Below are 23,179 nucleotides of genomic sequence, written 5' to 3'. Positions count from 1 at the left end.
CAAATGGAAAATAAGCATATGCTCAACATTATTAGCTTTCATGTAAATGCAAATCAAAACCACATTGAGACACTAGTTCATGCCCATAGGATTGTTACTATCAGCAAGAGCCATAAGAACAAGTGCTAATTAGGGTGTGCAGAAATTAATGCTCTCAAACTTATGTTGAGAATGTCCAATGGTTCTGTTGCTGGCGGTAGATACAACTGGGGAGAAAGAATGAGAAGAGTGAATGATGATGAATATGTTCAAAGTAGCTTATTTATTTATGTATGTGAAAATAAAGCAGTAAAACCTACTGAAATTATCTTAAGAATTAGGGTAAGTAGCCTGTAATAGTAGCTGAAATTTGAGGATTACCATTTGCAGCCATCCCTGGCAGAAAAGACTAAGGCTCTTATCTAACTTACAAAAAAGCTTTAAGCGGAACTCTGACTCAAATGGTAGAATACTAGTCTTGAGAAAAAAGCTCAGGGACAGGGTACAAGCCTTGAAGTTCAAGTCCCAGGAACAGCACGCGCACACACACACACACACACACACACACACACACACACAGATACACACACTAGAATAAGGGACAGTGATAGAGTGAGTTTGATCAGTGTCATTGTATATATGAGTGGATATCACAATAAAAGTTCTTATACATTAGTATGTGCTGATAAGAATTTTTTTTTTTTTGACCAGTCCTGGCACTTCAACGGAGTGCCTGAGCACTGTTCCTGGCTTCTTTTTGCTCAAGGCTAGCACTCTACCACTTGAGCCATAGTGCCACTCCCAGCTTTTTCTGTTTAGGTGGTGCTGAGAAATTGAACCCAGGGCTTCAAACATGCAAGGCAAACAGCTCTACCACTAAGCCATATTCACAGCCCCCTGATAAGAAAATCTTAATGAAAGCATTGGAAAGGCTACTAAAAGTTAAATACATAGAGTTATGTAACACAGTATTTCACTCCTAACTGTACATTCAAGATAAGTGAAAAACATGTACCTGTACACACAAATATTCTTAACAGTAGAATTCATAATAGTTGAAAATTGGAAAAAACTCAACTATCCATCAACTGATAAAGGACAAACAAATATGATATATGAATAAATTGTAGTATCATGTGATTATAAGAAGAAAGCATTGATGTCTACCATGACATGAATGAACCTTCAAAACATTGAGGTGGAAAAGGTTATACATAAAGATTATAGATAGATAGATAGATAGATAGATAGATAGATATAGATATATAGCAAAACTACACAGAGAGAGAGAGAGAGAGAGAGAGAGAGAGAGAGAGAGAGAGAGAGAGAGAGAGAGAGAGAGAATCTCTAACTCAAGCAAATCCAAAAAGTTAGAATGTAGGATACAAAGTACTGGATTTTCTGAATTCTTACATTCCTTCTAGTATACTAAACATCGAAAATAGCTAAATTATTCTACCAGAGAAGAATCTGAACTGTTCTGAAGCTGAATAACCTGAGCAATTAGTTTCCTATGATTTTGAGAGTCTACAACCAGAAAGAACCTGTTCTTAAAGTTTTTACAAAGGTCTTCTGAGTCTTTTGACACAAAATGTAAAGTTTTGCCAAGATACTGCTTACACTTTAGCCTTGAGGATCATTTTTCACTCCTCTGAATATTCTTGCTTGACATTCAATGTATTGCATGTGTTAATCTGATATGATTCATGGCATATTCATGTCTTAGGTAATCAAATATGAAAGCACCTCCAGAAAGTAAGTAGTTTTCAATATTTATTCAGGGTTTATCCTCTGAGATAAACTTAACAAGAGCTTCATCTGCCTTAGAGCTTTGGTAACCTTGTTCATGACTGTAATAAATCTGTTCCTTATAAACACACATATTATATATATATATGTTTACATATATATGTTTTTGAGGACACAATTAATTTGCTTCTTGGCTTCTGCAAATATTATCATAACAGATTTTTTATTAGCAAAGAAAGTATTTCTACAGAGCTTCGACATGAGACTGTGAATGGTATTTTGAAGTATGTAGATATTTCTTTTTTCATCTCTTTATTGTCAAAGTGATGCACAGAGGGGTTACAGTTTCATATGTAAGGCAGAAAGTATATTTCTTATCCAGCTTGCTACCTCCTCCCTTATTTACCCCTGCCTCTCCATTTCCCTCTTCCCCCCCATGAGTTGTACAGTTGGTTTACACCATAAAGTTTTGTAAGTATTGCTGTTGCATTGGTTTGTCTTTTTATCCTCTGTCTTTTGATTTTGGAATTCCATTTCCCTTCCCTAGTTCCAAAGCATGTATATACAATATCCAGGATACTAAAATGAGTTAGAGTGGTATCAGGGGTAAAACTACGGGAAAGAAATACAAAAGAAAAAGGGCATAATTTCACATGGCATGTTGAAAATAACAACAAAAATGATATACCACTTGTTTCTATAATTTGGAGCTCATTTCGCTTAGCATCATCTTATGTGTTCATATGGCCATAGCTGTTGAGCTAGTGTGATCTTCTACTAGGACTATCCTAGACGTGTACTATTATTCCCAATGAGGAAAACCATAGAGTCTATGTTTTTTGGGGGTCTGGCTCACTTAGTTTTTTAGATTTTAGTTTTAGATTTTTTTCTAAGTCTTTCCATTTCCTTACGAATGGGGCAATGCCATTCTGTGGTACATATACACAATGGAATTCTATGCCTCTATCAGAAAGTATGTAGATATTTCTAAGGAACAATTTATACACTGCTGGTGAAGTTTTTGCTAAGACAATTTTGAAAGGGGTTTTGGCAGAAGGTTTCATAATCTTTCAACTTTTGAACCAGTATTTCCACCAACAGGTATTTGACCAATTAAAGCATGACAGCTACACTCAAATATGTGTTTGTTGAAGTTGTAAAAGATGATTCATAATATTTCATATGAAATAACAGATTTTTAAAATGATATATATGATAGGGTTTCAATATAGTAAAATGACATCTGTGTAACTGTATGTCTATCCATATGATATAGGCATATATATGCATTCAGCTGTATCATTTGGACTTGATTTTAAAGCATCATTTGTATTCTTAGATCTAGTAGTCCCTAAGATTTGCAAAATGTGAAAGCCTGTGCATGTTACCTGTGGAGACAACATTTCACCTCTGTCATCCTAGTTACTTGGGAGGCTAAGAGAAGGAGGATCATAGCTCAAAGTCAGCCTGGGGAGAACAGTTCATGAGTCCTTATCTCTACTTGTATTTGGGTACAGTAGCATTTGCCTGCCATCTTAACCTATGTGGAGGTTGGGGGGTTAGAGTATTGTGTTTCCAATCCATACCAGGTAGAACAGTTTTCTAAACTCTGTCACAGTGGAAGGAAACTGGATTCAGTGGCATGATCCTATGGTTCCAGTGACAGTATACTGGTAGATCACAGCTCAGGCTGTTTCCAGATGGAAAGCAAGAAGCAAGATCCTTTCCTAAAAATAACCCTCCAAAGGAAGGCTGGAGACATGGCTCAACACACACACACACACACACACACACACACACACACACACACACACACACACACACACACATCTCTGTATACTAGAGACCTGGTGGCAGCAAATTAAACTTTCTTTCCATTAAAAAATGTATTTCCACTCTCCAAGAGTAGAGCTGTATAAAATAACAGAATAGAGCGGCGGGCAGGAGACTTCCGTTTCCTGTCCCTGAGGCACGCGGATCCGGTGATTCGACCCTGCAGGAAGATGCGGCCTTTGACTGAAGAGGAGACCCGGGTGATGTTTGAGAAGATCGCGAAATACATCGGGGAGAATCTGCAGCTGCTGGTGGACAGGCCCGACGGTACCTACTGCTTCAGGCTGTACAACGACCGTGTGTATTACGTGAGCGAGAAGATCCTGAAGCTGGCCACCAATATCTCCGGGGACAAGCTGGTGTCGCTGGGGACCTGCTTCGGAAAATTCACGAAGACCCACAAGTTCCGCCTGCACATTACGGCTCTGGATTTCCTTGCGCCCTATGACAAGTACAAAGTGTGGATAAAGCCTGGAGCAGAGCAGTCCTTCCTGTATGGAAACCACGTGTTGAAATCTGGTTTGGGTCGAATCACTGAAAACACTTCGCAGTACCAGGGAGTGGTGGTATACTCCATGGCAGATGTCCCTTTGGGTTTTGGGGTAGCCGCCAAGTCTACACAAGACTGCAGGAAAGTAGACCCCATGGCAATTGTGGTATTTCATCAAGCGGACATTGGGGAGTATGTACGCCATGAAGAGACCTTGACTTAAAGTGATGTCATCCCAAGGACTGAGGCTCTATGGAAGGACCTCGCTTTGTTTCCAGTGTCTGTGCGGATGTCTCCATCCTGTTGGGTTTTATCAACACTTCTGTGGAGACTTCTTACTTTCCTATTCTATCACCGACAAATGCGAGCTGGGTTCTTACTATGCAGTGAAAGGGCTGAAAAGTGGAGAATCAAATTTAAAGCAAGCCTGAGCTTGTCTCAAAATTCCAAAAGGAAAAAGTGGGGGTTCAGATGAAATAGAATATTCTTATTCTGTACTTGAATCAAGGCTTCTTGTCCTGAGCAATAAGTTCTAAACTGTTGAAACAGGACAAGAGGAGTTACTGTTATCTGTGATAGCACTGTTCATTTTCTTTATTAATATCATGCAAGAGAAAACATTGCCATATAAAAATAGTAGGACACCTTCCAAATGAAATTCAGCTAAAATGCTGTGTCACTTATTCAGTATTCCTATACAGTTAGTGCTGTATAGAAAGTATGGAAGAAAAGCTTGGATTGAAACCTCAATGGCCTTGAACCAGTCACTCACCTTTAAGAACTTTTTCTTTCTCTGTTTATAAAACTTGCAACGTCAGCCAGGTGCCAGTGGCTCACTCCTGTAACCCTAGCTTCTCTGGAGATTGAGATCTGAGGATTATGGTTTAAAGCCAGCCAGGACAGGAAAGTCCATGAGACTGTTATCTCCAATTATCCACCAGAAAACCGGAAGGACGGCACTGTGGCTTAAAGCGGTAGAGCAGCCTAGAGCACAGAAGCTCAAGGACCAGCAACAACAACAAAAAATGTACAGCTTAACTTTTGGTGATTATAAAGCATCTAGCACAGTGCTGGGCATATGGTGGGTCTAAAATAAATGCTATTTTTATATTACATATACAAATAAATAAATAACAGAATAATTATGTGCTTTTCGAAGAATGTTAAGCAGTTAATTGAAACATCTTTAAAATTCACGTTCAATAATTAGAGAGGCAATAGTTCTATTTTACAAACATGATCAATGTTCTACCCAACGTCAGCCGTTTTATATCATAGAAAACTCTTCAAAGCAACTCTCATATTGGAAAAGAAGGATCTCTTGCCAGTACTGGCACAGCCCTCTAGGACAAAGTACCGTGAGAAAGACTGAGACTTTCTTTCCTTGACAAGATAAACTAAGCTATAGCAGACTCTGGTTTTCCCCCAGAACTCAACCCTATACAAGTTGGCTAAGACTGAAAACTGTGGGAGGAAGAAGGTCAGAAGTTTCTGGGTGGGAAGGTGACAGACAGCTCTTGAATGAAGAGAGTGAGGCACTACTGTGACAGACAGACTACAGCAGGGCTGCTGAATTCTTTCCTCTCTCCATTTGTGCAAGAGAATCACCAAACCCTTCAAAGTGACCTACTGCCAATGCACTGCCATCAGAACAGGGCCCAGCAAGAGGAAGCTTCTGATGGACAGGGATAGCAGTGAATGGAACACACTAAGTCATCCCTGCCTCTCTGTCTTTCCTTCTGATAATTGCTTTAGGAACTTCTTAATGTTCTGATTTCAAAACTTCTCAATGAATTGAATGGTAATTCTCAAGGGACACATTATTTTTCTGGGAACAGAAGGTGGTGGGTGTAACATACGCACAAACCTAAGTGATATGCCTCAGAGAAAGTTTCAGCACATTCCGAGAAGCACAGTAAGTATCATTGCACTACAGCGAAATTCAAAAGTGATACCAAAAAGTAGCTAACAAAAACTAACAAAGTTTCTTCTGTGTAACACATTCAATTTACATAGTATGTTTTATTCATGTCCTTCAGTTTTTTCATGTGTCCATAATACTTGTATGAGAATAGATAAATATAAATGAGAATAAAATGATTCCAGAAATTTTCTCCAACAAGTAGCTGTGAAAAATGGAGAGTTTTTTTAAAAAAGTAATAACAATAATAGTTCCAACTTAATCAGCAGTATGTCCAGTATGTTTTTTACTTGTGTATTTTGCATGTAATGTTTTCAAAAAACAATAACTGAGATGTAGGGACTTTTGGTAATTTAGTATAATGCAGCCAGTAGAAGAAATTGGGATTGATTTCAAATTAGTTCTGTAAGATCACAAAGCTTGTTCTCTTTTTATTTAGATAATCCTAACTGTTCACACTGGAGATAAATGTTATTTAGAAGTAGATTTGGAAATAGTTATGAATGTATGATTTAAAATCCTTTTAGATCATGAGCATCCTTGTATATTTAAGACCATACAAATTACTCATTACATTATTGTTGTATGCTTATAAGCAAGACATCACAGAAGAAATATTTACTGATAAAAATTAAAATCTAAAATATCCAAGATCATATGTTTCACAAACATAAAAGATAAATCTTGTGTAATGTTGAAATTATGCTACAATTCAAGTTTCTTTTGAAGCAGGGAAACTCAAATGAAATAGCATCTGGTGATTGGTATTCTTTAGCAACTAGTAGGCAGACTAGAGGGGAAATGAAGGTATTGGAAATATGAATGAATAAAAAAATAAGTTTATTCTACTTTTTATTGGTTGTTCAGGATATGCTAGACGGAGTATAATTTTCATGTTTAAAATTATCTGTAAATGAAAACCTCAGACCTTCTGTCCTAGGAAAAATTCTAGGCAAGAATAGAAGGCATCTTTGTTTATCAAGCAACAGTCCATTTATAAGGAAAGAACAAATAAGTTTCTTCACACAGAGCTTAATTTAAAAAGACATTTTAAATGGTTCCAACTAAAATAAAAATTTAGAAATCTCTATTAAAAGCATAAATTTAAATATAGTCTCTGGGGGCTGGGGATATAGCCTAGCAGCAAGAGTGCCTGCCTCAGATACACGAGGCCCTAGGTTCGATTCCCCAGCACCACATATACAGAAAACGGCCAGAAGTGGCGCTGTGGCTCAAGTGGCAGAGTGCTAGCCTTGAGCAGGAAGAAGCCAGGGACAATGCTCAGGCCCTGAGTCCAAGGCCCAGGACTGGCCAAAAAACAAAAAACAAAACAAATAAATATAGTCTCTGGCTGTTTTTTGAATGTATATTGTTTCAAAGAAAAAGAAATTTCTTATTTTACAATGCCATACATAAAGTAAAGCAACTATTTCCTTCTTCATTTCAAATACTGATTTTTGCATTTCATAGGTTCTAGCTTCACTTATCCATTTAGACCTGGCTTCTCTTGTTGTTTGGGCTCTACTTCTAAGCCCTGCAAAATAGCACCCCTCCTCTGGATTCTGGCAAAGTTAATTTTGTTACCAATTCCCTCAGCATGACCATTATGATCAGTATGACCAATCACTAATGTGCTTTCTCATTTTGCCATGGTCAGTTGCAACACTTTGCATAGCTGAAAAGGTCTTATCCTGTGGATCTTTCTGGTCAGCATGTCTTTGGCCATTCTTGGGTGTCTGTCTGTTGGTTTTGAGTGCTTGCTACCTAACAAATGTGAAATCAAAACATTTTAAGAGTAAGATGCACTTAGGCTTAGAGTTGGTCCATTCAGGTAGTGTCTCTGGACCTAGTGGCAGTCTTGATTGTCAGCTGCTGCTTTCGTTTCTATTCAGTCAGCATAGGTAAGCTCAAGGTAGCCTCCAATGTAATGCAGCCAGGAGCTTTTCCTAAAAGGAGAGAACACTCTACATCCCAGTCTTGTAGGTATTAATATTGGCAATCATAAGTCATATTAGGTTGTGCCACCCCAGAATAGGCAGGGATTCATGTTATTGTTAATTTTTAGAATATTATCATCATGCCAGAGGCTGATGAACCCTATATCCTCCCTGAAGACTTCAATTTATGGCCAAAAGAGAGAAGGGTAAAATACTGATGATAGCAAAAGAAACATAGGAGCCACTGTCTCTTTTGTCATTAGCCCCAAAGGCCATTTCAACTTGTTTTCACCAAGAAGAGTTAAAACTATATCAGAGTCATGGATGTTTGCTTGGAAATACTACCATACAGTCTATCCCAAGTTTTTCTCAGAACTTTTATTTCTGAGCTAAGATTTTCTATTTTTAATTTGTTTCAAGAGGATTTGTCATGGATATTTGACAGCTGCTTTAAATTCTTGTCAGATGTCCCAATATTTAATTTCTTTTGTTACTGACACAATTGATCATCGTTTGTCATTCATATTGTGTTTTCTTAAAGGGTAAGTTCTTAGATACTTTAGTTAAGGTTTTAGGAAACGTTTGATCCTATTTGTAGTTTCAGTGTCCAGGAGTTTCTCTGTTTAGATTGTACTTTTTCAGTTTTGCCCCATTTTAGTTGGTCTTAGTTCCTCTCACCTTTGGTATTCTGAGCTATCAATATGAATCTGGTTAACTTCATTTTTCTGATGCTGTCGGCTTCACTGTTCAGTCCTTACTGGAGCCATCTATGGATGGGAAAAGCACTTCTCTGATTGCCTCCTGTTTCTGGGGTGTGGTGGGAAGGTAGGTGAACAAGACACACTGAAGGCTGGGAAAAGTGAAAGCATGTCATCTTGATCCAGAGCAGGGAGCTAGTCCAAATCATTTACCATCCCACTGGGAGATCTTGAGATGCCTAACTGCCAATTGCACAGGGATGTTGTCCAGAAACCATCCAGATGCAGGAACATTCAGATTCCAAACTCCAGTAGAGAGACAGACAGATGGAGGACAGATGTCCATTTACCAGTATTTGGTGGACTGGACAGGTCAGTGGAATCAAATTTCCTGATGCCTTTCCTGCCATCTGTCTTTCATCTCTACCTCTTACCTGGATTGTCTATTGTGATAACCTCAACTTCTTGGAGTTGGTCCAGGAGCCTGCTGTCAAATTAATGACAATAATTTCAAAAAATACTCCACTGAGAACTAAGAAATCTTGGCACAGATAATTTCAATGCCCTCCCTCACTCCTTCCCTCCCTTCCTCCTTTCCTCCCTCCTTCCCCCTTTCTTCCCTCCCCTTCCCTCCTCCTCCCCTCCCCCCTCTTCCCCTTTCCACTCCTCCCCTCCCTTCCCTTTCTTGCTTCTCTTCCTTTCTTTCTTCCTTTCATTCATTCATTCTCTCTCTCTCTCTCTTTCTTCTTTCTTTCATTTTCTCTTGTTCTTTCTTTCTGGAACATTTTCACCTCTGAAGGGTAAATAAAAGAGTTGATTGTCATTTTTACAAAGTACTTTCTACCCAAATTACCTGTCCACACTCTACTCAAAAACTTCTAGTCTCCCAAAAATTCTCCCCCAAGCCAGGCACTGGTGACTCACACCTGTACTCCTAGCCACTCAGGAGGCTGAGATCTGAGGATAGTGGTTCAAAGCTAGCCTGGGCAAGAAAGTCCATCTGACTCATCTCCAACTAACCACCAGAAAACCAGAAGTGGCATTGTGGCTCACATTGTAGGGCATTAGCCTTTAGCTGAAGAGCTCAGGGACAGCACCCAGGCCCAGAGTTCAAGCCCACAACCCCCAACAACAAAATAAATTCTCCCCCAGTTGCATCTCAGCTTGTTTCTTCTTGATTTTCTTAACATACTCTTGCATTTGAGTTAGTTGTGCTATTTGTGCTAGCTTTCTCAGCATGTCTTAGCATCTCTCGTTTTAGTGATGTCACTAATACTTCACCATCTATTGTCAAAACAGTTTTTCCAGGCAAATCCAAGTTGCTGATGTAAAGTCTAGATGAATAGTTAAAACATATTATAAATGAGTGCAATATTGCATTATAAATGTAAATAAACCTAGATGCCCTACCTAAGAAATACTTGGATAGACTGTTAAATCCAAGAAGATTCAGCCTAATACTCAAAACTTAAATGTAATGCTGAGGATAAATATGAGTCTATCAAGACTAAGACAGGGAAGACATTCCAGGTTTAGCAAGGCCCATGGGCCAAGTCACAGAGATCAACAGAGCAGTAATGAGCAGATTAGTAATGAGCTAAGAGCTAAAAGTAGCTAGCCCAGGTGTGAACTTGTGGCCCAAGTGGTAGAGTACTAGGTCTTGAGTGGAAAAAGCTAAGCAAAAGTGTGAGGCCCTGAGATCAGGCCCTACTACCAGCATACACACACACACACACACACACACACACACACACACACACACACACACTGCTATCTCTACATTTGCCAAGTATAAAGAAAAGGTAAAGCCATGAGAGGCTTTGTACCCTATGATAAGCAGCTTTTATTTTTATCTTCTAAGAAACAGGAAACCTAATAATAAATGTTAAGGGGGGGACGAGATAACATTATTAGATTTACGTTTTGTAACTGTCATTGTTTATTCCCTGTAACACTGAATATTTTCTTATTGAATAACAACTTTAAATTTATAAACCCACATTTGATATTGCCCTTTAAAAGAACAGAAGCATTCTAATGTTATATAAATTTAAGAGTAACCGAGAACTTCCCTCTGGCTCTATGAAATTGTGAGGAGAAAATATGCCATCTTAGCAGAAAAAAACTTCTTCTCTCCTCCTCCTCCCCCTCCTCCTCCCTCTCCTCTTCCTCCTCCCCCTCTTCCTCCCCTTCCTCCTCCTCATCCTCCTCCTCCTCCTCCTTCTTCATTTTTAACAAAATTTCTAGTGAGAATCACAGACAAAAGAAAAAAGTTATGACCACAGTGTTTTCAATTGTTTCTTCCTATCTGTCTTGGCTGAGTGGAAGGAAGTGCCTCATATCTCCTGTTAACACAGCATGTACATTGCTGTTAGCTTCTACTCTAGCCTCTACTGACTGTCTTCACTCTCTGTTCTTGGATGAGAATTGAACTCAAAGTGCAAAGGACTACAAAGAAAAACACCTGGACATTTGTTAATAGAAAGTATTCATTCATAACTAGTTGATAGAGTGATATCACTCTATCAACTTGAAGAAGTTGATTTTAAAAAACAAACCAAAAAACGTTATCAGACAGGCACTAATGGTTTACCTCTATAATCCTAGCTAGTAAGGTGTTTTGAGATATTAAACATTACAGACCAGAGCAACCTTGGGAAGACAAATGCATGGAACTCTTATCTCCAATTAACAGCAAAATTCTGGAAATAGAGCCATGGCTCAAATTGTAGAACATCAGATTTGAACAAAAAAAGCTAAGCAAGAAGTAAAGGCCCTGAGTTGAAACCCTGATTACCCCCCTCCTCTGTATGACTCTCTCTCTCTCCCTTTCTCTCTCCCTCTCTCTGTCAAACATACATTCCACAGACAATGGCTTGAAGAACAGAGGTGTCCACGACCCAAGGGTTGTAGATAACGTCTCTCCTTTTCCCTACCTCCTATCTTTCTCCAATTACAATGACCCAGTGAGTGTGAAAGATTGGTATAATGGCGGAGGACTTTTAGCCTGGATCAAGGTTAACACTGATTTCATAGACCACCACTAAAGCACAGTTTTGCAAAAAAGAAAAATATTCAATTTCTTATAGAGCTTTAGGTACTTTATATAAAAGCTCTGCTAGGGGAGAGTAACAGGGTTAAAAGCAACTTGACAGAATAATATGGCTTCTCAGTATTTCATGATACTGGTACAGATAACCTTCAGAGATAAAAAGTAAATCTCTTTGTGTAACTGACAGTTTGTCTGTCATTTTTAATTTTTAAAAATGTAGAGAAGTTACCATTCTGTGGCTTTTGCTGGTACTTTTTATAGTTGTGTTGTGGTAGGAAGTCAGCCCCAAGTTCCCTTGGCAACGAGTAGAAGAGATACACAGAAATCTGAATCACCAGTGAATCATCTGAGGATTTCTGTTTCCAAACCTTAGAAATAATTTACTGATTGTTTTTTATTTGTGCAATGTTTGCTAGGTCCAAGTGAACACTTGAGCAAATATAAGGGCTGTGGTCTTTTGCTCAATCATTTGCTCAGTCATTTAACAAACATGCCAAATGTTCCATCAGACCCTAAGATTTGGCATTTAAATATCCCCTATGCTTTCTTTATTGAGATGACACTCACATTTGGGAAGGAACATGTCTGTGCCCAAGTAATGGGGAAGTCCCTTTCCTACAAAGAAACTAACATCCCCAGCAAGATGATTTAGGGCTTTGCCACAGTTACACTAAATTCTTCTTAGTATCAAGGAAAGTTGTTCTCGATATGCCTCATTGGTAGTCACAACAAAATTTCAGATACCTAAAAAGAAAAGGGATATGGTTCACACCTGAAGCATACACATATACAGAGAGAGACACAGACAGACAGACAGACAGCAGACAGACAGACAGACTTGGGGACATCAGGTACTCAGTTTCTCCTATTTTTCCCTACTAATTTCTATTCATATATCTCTTCTAAAAGTCCTTTATCTTAATTCCTGTTGAAACTACCTTATTTTAAGTTTTACTAATTCATCTTTCCAGCTGAGATTGCCCTTTATTTATATTCTACCTACACAAAGGAAAATGTCCCCTAAAAAAAACACATGTTTTCATGCCAGCATTCCAGGGAAAATGCTTTAATGGTTCAATGGCTTCTTGAGGGTACATCTATTCTCTATCAGTACATTTGTAAGCACCCACCATGTGCTTTGCTCATAGAATATGTTCAGTAAGTGTTTACTGATGAGTTTTAATATCTGTGCTTCTATACCCAAGGATTCAACTTAAAGTTGGTTGTGAACAGAGAAGCCTTGGCTCACAGGTCTTTGCACCCCCAGTCCTAGTAGGGGGTCTGGAGCAGTGTACTCATCTTTTCAACATTTATATGAATGACACTCAAATCCTGGACTCTTACATTCATATTCTAACTTGTCACCTATGTCATGTTATTTCCTACCATTGCCTTTCTTACCACTGCCTTTCTTCCTGTGAGCTGAGCTTTGGTACAATTCAAACTCTGTGTTACCATTCAAACTATTTTCATTATCTGAACTGCACTGCAACCACTTAAGTTCTATCTAGTCAAGACTACTTGACAATTCCAGCACTAACACATGTTTATGGCCTCTGTGCAGTTCATTCATACCTATGGCATATTTACTCAAACTTGTCCTGAACACTTACTCTTCTACTATTGTCTCATTTTTAGTCACACTTCAACTGGACTTACAGTTTGTAAATTCAGTTTTCTTTGACCCCAAACTTAATCCATTTCTAACCCGAAACCTAATCCTAGTTATAGCCAACACTCTATATAGCCAACACTCTATCTCTAATCTTATCTCTAACTCACACTGAATCAATCCTCAACTAGAAATTCTTATATTCATTCATCCTTTGCATTTCTTGTACTTGCAAGATGCAAGTCAGGATGCATGAACATGAGTGTGTTTGTGTTAGTTTTACTATCCAGCTATTACTACCATGAGTGTGATGATGAATTTTCCAGTTAGGGTTAGGGTTGGTATTAGGATTAGGGAAGGGTAAGGATTAGGGCAAAATTGCATTCTATAGGACGAATTGCAAGTTTTCTTTTGCTGTTTGTCTCTTTTTGAGTTCTTTGGTGACATAATCTCTTTTCTGAACACTGACATAACCTCCTTTATCTATAACCCAGATCTTTCTCTCCCCCATCCCACCTCTGAGCACCAATGTTTGATGTTTCCAGAGTCTCCAGCCTTAAATCATGTTTAAAACTTACTACAAATATTTAAAATTTGAAGGCATGTTAATTGTATTGTATTATTCTCGTGAGTAGTTTTGCTTTTCAAGTTGTATATCAAAAGATGTATGAGTAGAATGACATGTCATTTCAAATGTGTTTTCAAGTAATGTGAGAGATGATTTAAAAAAAATGAGGCATGCCTGAAGACCATTGGAACAGAATTGAACCCAGAAATGATCCCACAGAACTACGCCCACTTAATCTTTGATAAAGGAGCTAAAACAATAGTTTGGAAGAAAGATAGCCTCTTAAACAAATTGTGCTGGCAAAACTGGCTCAACACATGAAACAAACTAAAACTAGATCCTTATATATCACCCTGCACCAAAATCAATTCCAAATGGATTAAAGACCTCGAAATCAAAACAGACACCCTGAAAACACTAAAGGAAGGAGTAGGCGCAGGATGGAACTTCCTTTACAAAGACCCAGAAAGGCTACAAATCAAAGAAAGGTTGGACAAATGGGACTGCATCAAATTTCAGAGCTTCTGCACGGCAAAGGACATAGCTCGCAAGATAAACAGAAAGCCCATAGAATGGGAGAAGATCTTTACCGGACATTCAACAGATAAAGGCCTCATATCTAAAATATATGCAGAACAAAAAAAATTACCTTCTTCCAAAACAAAACCGCAAAGAACCAATAGCCCCCTCATCAAGTGGGTTAAAGACTTACAAAGAGACTTCTATGATGAGGAATTGAGAATGGCCAAGAGACATATGAAAAAATGCTCTACATCACTGGCCATAAAGGAAACGCAAATCAAAACAACATTGAGATTCCATCTCACCCCAGTAAGAATGTCATATATCAAGAAAACTAACAATAACAATTGTTGGAGGGGATGTGGCCAAAAGGGAACCCTACTTCATTGTTGGTGGGAATGTAAACTGGTTCAGCCACTATGGCAAGCAGTATGGAGATTCCTCAGAAGGCTAAATATAGAACTCCCCTATGACCCAGCAGCTCCACTTTTGGGTATCTATCCAAAAGACCACAAACAAAATCACAGTAATGCCACCAGCACAACAATGTTCATCACAGCACAATTTGTCATAGCTAGAATCTGGAACCAACCCAGATGCCCCTCAGTAGACGAATGGATCAGGAAAATGTGATACATATACACAATGGAATTTTATGCCTCTATCAGAAAGAATGACATTGTCCCATTTGTAAAGAAATGGAAAGACGTGGAAAAAATTATACTAAGTGAAGTGAGCCAGACCCAAAGAAACATGGACTCTATGGTCTCCCTTATTGGGAATAATCAGTACAGGTTTAGGCAAGTCATAGCAGAGCACCACAAGGCCCAATAGCTATACCCTTATGAACACATATGATGATGCTAAGTGAAATGAACTCCATGTTATGGAGACAATTGTTATATCACAGTTGTAACTACTTTCAACATCCCATGTGTATCTGTAGCTTCTATTATTGATGATGTTCTTGTATCACCTTCCTGTGGTTGTACCTACACTATCTCTGTAATCTTATCTGAGTACATTGGAAACCGTGTATACTGGTATTAGAACTAGGAAATTGAAAGGGAATACCAAAATTGAGAAACACAGGGTAAAAAAAAGACAAACAACTACAAAAGCAATACATGCAAAACTGTTTGGTGTAAGTGAACTGAACACCTCGGCGGGGGGGGGGGGGAGGGAAAGGGGGAGGGAGGAGGGGGTATGAGGGACAAGGTAACAAACAGTACAAGTAATGTTTCCAATGCCTAATTATGAAACTGTAACCTCTCTGTACATCAGTTTGATAAGAAAAATTTGAAAAAAAATGAGGCATGCTATTCTGCCTGCTTTTCTATTGAACATTTTGGAAATTCAAGTTTCCAAATACTTGACTTGTACAGTTTTCCTCTGTCTTCACTTTTCATCACTTTAAACATATATCACTATTCACTGAGTCCCAAGCTCCTGGAACATTATCTAGGAACATAAAGATTGGCAAGTAAGGCTGAATCATTTCAGTTATTCTGAGATCATGAACTAACTAGAAGGAGGTATTGCCAAGACAAGCCATTGAAATCACAGGAGAGTTCATGTACATTCTGAAAGAAAAATTATCCCTCCACCCATATACACTTTTAATTTTTAAAACAAGGCAATAAAATACATCAAAAGTCTATGGTTATATTGTTGCCTTTATTTGAACTACCTTATTTTCATCCTCCATTAACTAAGGAACTAAGTAGGTTTCATTTAAGACTTTGCTACCCACCCACTCCTCCTCCTCCTCCTCCTCCTCCTCCTCCTCCTCCTCCTCCTCCTCCTCCTCCTCCCCCTCCTCCTCCTCCTCCTCCTCTTCTTCTTCCTCCTCGTCCTCCTTCTCCTTTTCCTCCTCTCTCCTTCTCCCCTTCCTCCTCTTCATCCTCCTCCTCCTCTTTTTCTTCTTCCTCTCCCTCCTCCTCCCTTCCTCCTCCCCATCCTCCTCTTCCTTTTCTCCTCCTCCTCCTGCCCCCTTCTTCTTCTTCTCCTCCTCCTCTCCTCCTCCTCACCTCCTCCTCCTCCTCCTCCTCCTCCTCCTCCTCCTCCTCCTCCTCCTTTCCCTCCTCCCTTTTCTTCTTTTATACAGATTCCCCAACTATCCTATGTCTCCACAGGAAAAATTAAATGCTTCCTTAATATTCACATGGGACTTCATACTACTTGCTCTTTTATATATCACTTTGGAGTATACTTTTTAGTTTATGTATGTTTTGGCAAAGTACTACTGTAGAGAGAAAATTAGATTATCTCATCTGAGTTCAGAAACCTTTCAGTTTTCTTTGATTTTCCAGTTAGCATAGTGTGTGGAAAGAAGTTGTCCAAAGCAAGTCTGAAAATGAGTCAAATGGAATTTAATTTCTTTGTAGATGTGACTCCTGTTTTCTGCTAATATCCGTAAGTCAAAAATTGAAAGCCTTCTATCCTGAAGCCCTCTAGTTAAACATTCCCCCCTCATCTTCTGAATTCATAGTCATTCTTTCCCCCTTTGCAGCACATACCATCACTATCACCATCACCATCACCATCTGCTTTGATTTTGGTGATGTGTGTGTTGTATCTCCTTTACTATCTAAGATGTGTGAGCAAAATGAACCTGTCTTTTCCATTTGCTACTCTCTACAGTTCCTGGAGACACTTGATAATGTTTGTTGAGCTGAATATTTGTGCAGAATCTTGCACCCTATTTGTGGATAGTAATACTGAAAATCTGGTGTGCATGATTTGCTCAAATAAGTTTATATGTCTTCCTATTTTTAGAGGGACTAAAGAGATATGTAAGTAGGCCAACACTATTCAGAACATGAACACTAATATAGACCTGAAGGTTTCCAGAATTATGACTCAACCATTAAATCAGTTAGTGCTCACAAATACGTAACAACTGATGATTTATAACTGTTTTAGATAGAAGAAACAAGCACACTCAGAGATAAGTAAAATTTTTATCTCAAGACTTCTGAATCAAGCTACATTGTTCTCCCACTTTTATTATGTGTGACTTTGTACAAATAGTAGTATTAGCTTTTCCAGTATTCCTTACTCATTATAGATCTTTTACGGGAGCATTAGAGCATGAACAATTAAAAGAAGTCCAATAAGGCATACTGTGGTCAAATTCTGGCTCCTCCTAGCCACATGACCCTGGGGGTCTTGGTCCATTTAGGGCTGCTGTAGCAGAATACCATAGCTTAGAAAATTCATAATGAACAGCAATTTGTTTGGCTCACAGTTCCCCAACCTGAGAGGTCTAGAAAATGCTACATCACAGCATGTTGGAGGGTATACTATGGTGACACAGAGCAAGTGCTGGCCAGACTCACTTCTGTAACAAACCCACTGCCTTACTAACAATATTAATCCATTCCTGTAGGCAGAGGCCTCATGATATCTTCACATAATAGCCCTGCTTTTCAACACTGTTGCATTGTAGATTATGTTTCTGATACCACATCAACAATCACCCTAAAGAGGAAAACAAACCATCGCAAATTTAAGCAGCAAGCTTACCAAAGGAAACCTAGATGGTGGCTGTGGAGACTTCTGTGTCTTAGCTTTCTTTCCTGTAAAATGAGAATGAGAGAAACAATCTATGGATAGTACTGATTAGACTAATTGATACACACGAAAGCATTCATTGGCTTGCTTTTATTACCACTTGGTTCATTTGCTTTAAAACATAGTGTATGCAATACAATTTGTATAGTGGATAAAGCAGAATTATCTAGTAGTTTTGAGGGATTAATTTTTGAAACTAGTTCTAAGATATTTCTGGCAATAGAACTTAAAATCTCTTTCATATTCTCTTCAGTCTTTCCAAACATACATAGCTTGCAAAATCAGATTGGACATTGTACACAAATAAATTTCTCATAATACTTGGATGCATTCAGTTCCATACCACTTGGAATTTGAAATATTATCACATGCAGAAATTTAAAATCACATGAAAACAACACAACTGAATTTTCTTTTCACTCTTTTTTTTGGGTAAAATTAGAAGTATTGTTGATTGACACCTGGAAAGTTGACCTTTCAGATAGAATATGAATTAATCACTTCAATAACAGAAATGGATGAGAATCTACACTGATGTCTGATTGTAATAAAAAAGCTATAAAACTGGTAATTTATTCACTCATTGTTCTAGGCAAGTTTCTAGAAAGGCACTCAATCCTCATCCTCTGTATGGGACTTGCCAATTGGTGTAAGGAGAGAGAAAACAAACAAGTAAATAATTATATCTTTATGGTAGTTTACATGGAAGCAGTGAGCAAGGTGACATGGCCTACTAGACTGGGAGGCTAGAAGGCTGACTTTACACTCCCTAACTCCAAGTTAGGGTCATCTGGAACAATATAAACAGAAACCTGAAAGACCATGGGAAGCCAAGGACATGAAGGAATATTTCAGAGAGTGAGAACTTTAGGTAGAGAGGCCAAGGAATGTAAGCAATGGTGCCCTGTGCACAGATGAGAAGGAGGGGTCCAGTGGAGGGACTTAGCAAGACAGAGGAAGTGGGGAAGTCGAATGTGTAGGCAGAGTCAGAGGTCTTACCATGCAGTCTTCTAGGTCATGGCACAGAGTGGGAGACACTGTATTATGAAAAGCAGAGTAAAAGAAATATCAACCATAAAGTAAATTACAAACAGCATTGGGTTTCAATATATTTTATTTGTTTGTTTTTGCTTTTTCTCACTTTGACCTGTATTTTTTTGTTCCTCTTGGTAACATTCCTGATTCAGTTCAAATATAGTTAAGAGTATAGGAAAAGGTCAAACACAATCCAGGATTCATATGGATTTATGGGACATTCTTTTCTGTTAGGATAAAAGGAATACTATTCACTATTAAAATAAAATATTGGAATAACAAAAATTTAGAATAAAACAATATTCACTCACAGTCCAAAAATCTAATGGTACATTATCTATCATCTATCCCTGAAACAGATTTTTTTCCTGAATAATTACTTATTTATTGTCGAAGTGATGTACAAAGGAGTTACAGTTTCATACATTAGGCAGTGGGTACATTTCTTGTACAATCTGTTACCTCGTCCCTCATTTTCCCCCTTCCACTCTCCCCCTTTCCCTCTCCCCCCCCCCATGAGTTGTTCAGTTGGTTTATACCAAATGGTTTTGTAAGTATTGCTTTTGGAGTCATTTGTCTTTTTATCCTTTGTCTCTCGATTTTGATATTCCCTTTCACTTCCCTAGTTCTAATACCAGTAAATACAGTATCCAGGGTACTCAGATGAGATACAGTGATAGTGCGGGTACAACCACAGGAAGGGGATACAAGAGGATCATCAAGAATAGAAGCTAAGGTTTCACATGGCATGTTGAAAGTGATTACAACAGTGATATAACAGTTGTTTCCTTAATATGGAGTTCATTTCACTTAGCATCATCTTATGTGTTCATAAGGGCATAGCTATTGGGTTCTTGTGATCCTCTGCTGTGACTAGCCTAAACCTATACTAATTATTCCCTATCATGGAAACCATAGACTCCATGTTTCTTTGGGTCTGGATCACTTCACTTAGTATAATTTTTTCCAAGTCCTTCCATTTCCTTATGAATGGGGCAATGTCATTCTTTCTGAGAGAGGCATAACATTCCATTGTGTATATGTACCACATTTTCCTGATCCATTCCTCTACTGAGGAGAATCTGGGTTGATTCCATAACAAGTGGGCTAAAGACCTAAAAAGAGACTTCTCTGAAGAGGAAATGAGAATGGCCAAGAGACACATGAAGAAGTGCTATACATCACTGGCCATAAAAGAAATGCAAATCAAAACAAAATTGAGATTCCACCACTATCAGGAAAACTAACAATAACAAATGCTGGAGTGGCTGTGGCCAAAAGAGAACCTTACTACATTGTTGGTGGGAATGTAAACTTGTTCAGCCACTCTGGAAAGTGGTATGGAGATTCCTCAGAAGGCTAAACATAGAGCTCCCCTATGACCCAGCAGCCCCACTCTTGTGCATCTACCCAAAAGATTGCAGAATGAATGGGCATGCTTCAGGTCCTGGCTGTTTGTAGCTGGGCCCAGGGGATGATAAGATCAGTTTATGCATATCATTTGGGATCTAAATGATATGGATTTGGACCTCAAATGATATGAATGTTGATGGTAGCTCTCGTCATCACATTTTTCCTCTTGTCCATTCATCTTACTTTTATATTATTACTCCCTTCAGATTTAGGAGCTATTGGTTACAATATGCTTTGATAAACAATGCAGAAGTTACTGACCTGAGAAGCACCTTCTACTGGGAAGTGGACTGCTCATGTTTCAAAGCATATGTGTCTTCTTCATTTCAATACTAGAATGATTGGACACTGAAAATAAAGGCAGAACAGGTGTCAATCCTTTCACCATGAGATTCCATCCATGTCTACTTATGTAACAATATGCTCATTTAAATTGCATTAGGAAGCAGAGATGAGAAATTAAAGACAAACATGATTGCTCTCCTCTGACTTTTAGAATAATGAGACTTTTCTCTTTGACCATACCTAGAGAATATCTATGTTACTTTCAGCTCAAAAGTCATTTAGCAATTATTTCTTCTCTTTCAATAACAGATATAAGGTAAAAATAGGGTATGGATATTGTGTGTGTGTCAGATGAAAAAAATTCATTATTATAAATACAATTCTGTATCTCTTTCTCTTACCAAATATAAGCTTCTCCCATGATGCACATTAATCTTCAAAACATCTCAATAAATACAAATAATAAATAATAAAAATGTATTACTTACAGTTCAATTAAAAGTAACATATTGCTGGACTTTTGTTTGTTTTCCAATACTATACAAGGTTCTATAGCCAACATCTAGGATATTTAAGATTTTCCAGTTGTTATTTTGTGAGGAGAAATCCTTCTATACAAATTCAGTATGAAAAATAATTTGAATACTTGTTGAAAGTATTTTCAGTCCAATTGTCAAATAACTCTCCTCTCAGCAATATTTAAGATAGTTCTTCTCACTAAACTCCACAATATTCACTGTCTTAAAATTTTTTCTGGCATTATATTTAATAAAATTTAAGATATAAAAATCCAGAGCCACTTTAAAAATTTTCCACTCTATTTCTTTTTATTTCGGAATAAGATAAAGAGATCAAGAAATAGAATTCCTGAAAGTTTTTACATATACAGATTGATCAACCACAGTTTTAGAAGATAAGAGCATGTTGTCCTAAAAATGTATGCAGAATGGGCCCATGTATTTATTTTCAGAAACACTGCTTTCTTAGGGCCATTCCAGTGACCTTGAACTAATATTACTTTTGAATCCCAGATGGTCAAATGTTGGCTGTATTTGCATATGGAAATTGCATATACAATTTACTTACAAACAAACATGCTTAAAATAAGATAGACTACAGATTAAGATTATGCATTTGAGCTACAAAGAAGAATATTTGGATACAGAGTTTGCTTCAGGCAGTAACACAAAAATAGCATGGTTTAAACACTTTAATTTGCAATCTAAATTATGCTTATTTCAGTAAACTATTTTCAAATGAAATAACTTGTTCTTTGATATATTTTGGAAGCACTTCACTTTACTAAAATACAGAATAAATTAAAACTGCCATGATTCTGTGGGATTCCAGCTGAACTGGTAAAACAAACTTGTTCTTTCTCATAGCTGTCAAAGTAGACAGCTGTTTTACTTCTAGCCTTGTTACTTTTTTTAGGGGGGACTGGTTGGTTGTGGGGCTTGAACTCTGGGTCTAGGCACTATCCCTGAACTCTTTACCTCAAGACTAGTGTTCTACCACTTGAGCCACAACGACACTTCCGGTTTTCTGGTAGTTAATTGGAGCAAAGAGCCTCACGGACTTTACTGCTTGGGCTGGCTTTGAACCTCAGATCCTCAGATCTCAGCCTCCTGGGTAGCTAGGATTACATTGTTCACATCTGTCACTTCTTTGTGAAAATTGTAAAATGGGTTATTCAGTTTTCCCCTATACTGTTTATTTTCATCAGTGGCCTTTTGCCTACTTTAGTTTTTTTTTACACATTCTTTTCATTTAAAATTTTAAAATATTACAAAAAATTCAGTGCACATTCACTATTATTTTTACATTTCAGGACTTTGCAGAGAAAACAATTGCCATGTATGCCTCTAGACTTTGTTCTAGGCATTTGGTAAAGGCAACAATTACTAAGAAAACATAATGTTTTTTTCCTCTTTTATAGAAGTGTTTTAAGATATATGCTGGACCACAGGTCATCATCTATCAGCCCTTCTAAACAAAGAGGGTGCACCTCCAGGTCTTTCCTATTGGAAATAAATGGTGCAATGTAACCAAATTCACAGCCTCTTTTTGCACCTAGGTAAATGGCTCAAAAGACCGATAATTCAAAGTGGAAATTCCAGGCTATGAGTTACAAATATTTATATTTTAACAGAGATCCTATAAAATTAATTCCAGTGGTTTTTTTGTATTAGTTACACCCTTGTGTATATTTAATTTTATCAAAATTTTTAACAATGCAAACACATGAAAACAAGTGATGCTGAACATCTTTGAATATATTTATTGCTAAACTATATTTCTGTTTTTTTATATGTTGTTGGTTCATTTTCTTTGCTTAGTCTAGTATTTTTGTTTCTCTGGGAGACATATTTATTTAGGTCTCTAATCTTTTGTCAATTATAAATTTTACAATATTTTCCTTTGTTTTTTAAAAATTTTATGTCATATTCTAGTCTCATGAGTTTTAAATTTGGTGAATTAAATATGTAAATATATTGATGAGGTAGAT

General features: G+C 37.8%; 1 protein-coding gene across 1 annotated transcript; it reads left to right on the top strand.

The window, feature by feature from the left end:
• The first annotated feature begins 3,687 nt into the window (after positions 1-3,687).
• LOC125346846 (60S ribosome subunit biogenesis protein NIP7 homolog) lies at positions 3,688-4,866 on the top strand. The gene has a single exon (XM_048339742.1). It carries the CDS (start codon positions 3,732-3,734, stop codon positions 4,272-4,274), a length of 543 nt encoding a protein of 180 aa, XP_048195699.1. The 5' UTR covers positions 3,688-3,731; the 3' UTR covers positions 4,275-4,866.
• Positions 4,867-23,179: the final 18,313 nt, after the last annotated feature.

Source organism: Perognathus longimembris, chromosome 2, assembly GCF_023159225.1.
Source record: "Perognathus longimembris pacificus isolate PPM17 chromosome 2, ASM2315922v1, whole genome shotgun sequence".
Classification (NCBI taxonomy): Eukaryota; Metazoa; Chordata; class Mammalia; order Rodentia; family Heteromyidae; genus Perognathus; species Perognathus longimembris.
Note: the sequence above shows the minus strand (reverse complement) of the source record. Positions and strands in the feature narration are given on the sequence as shown.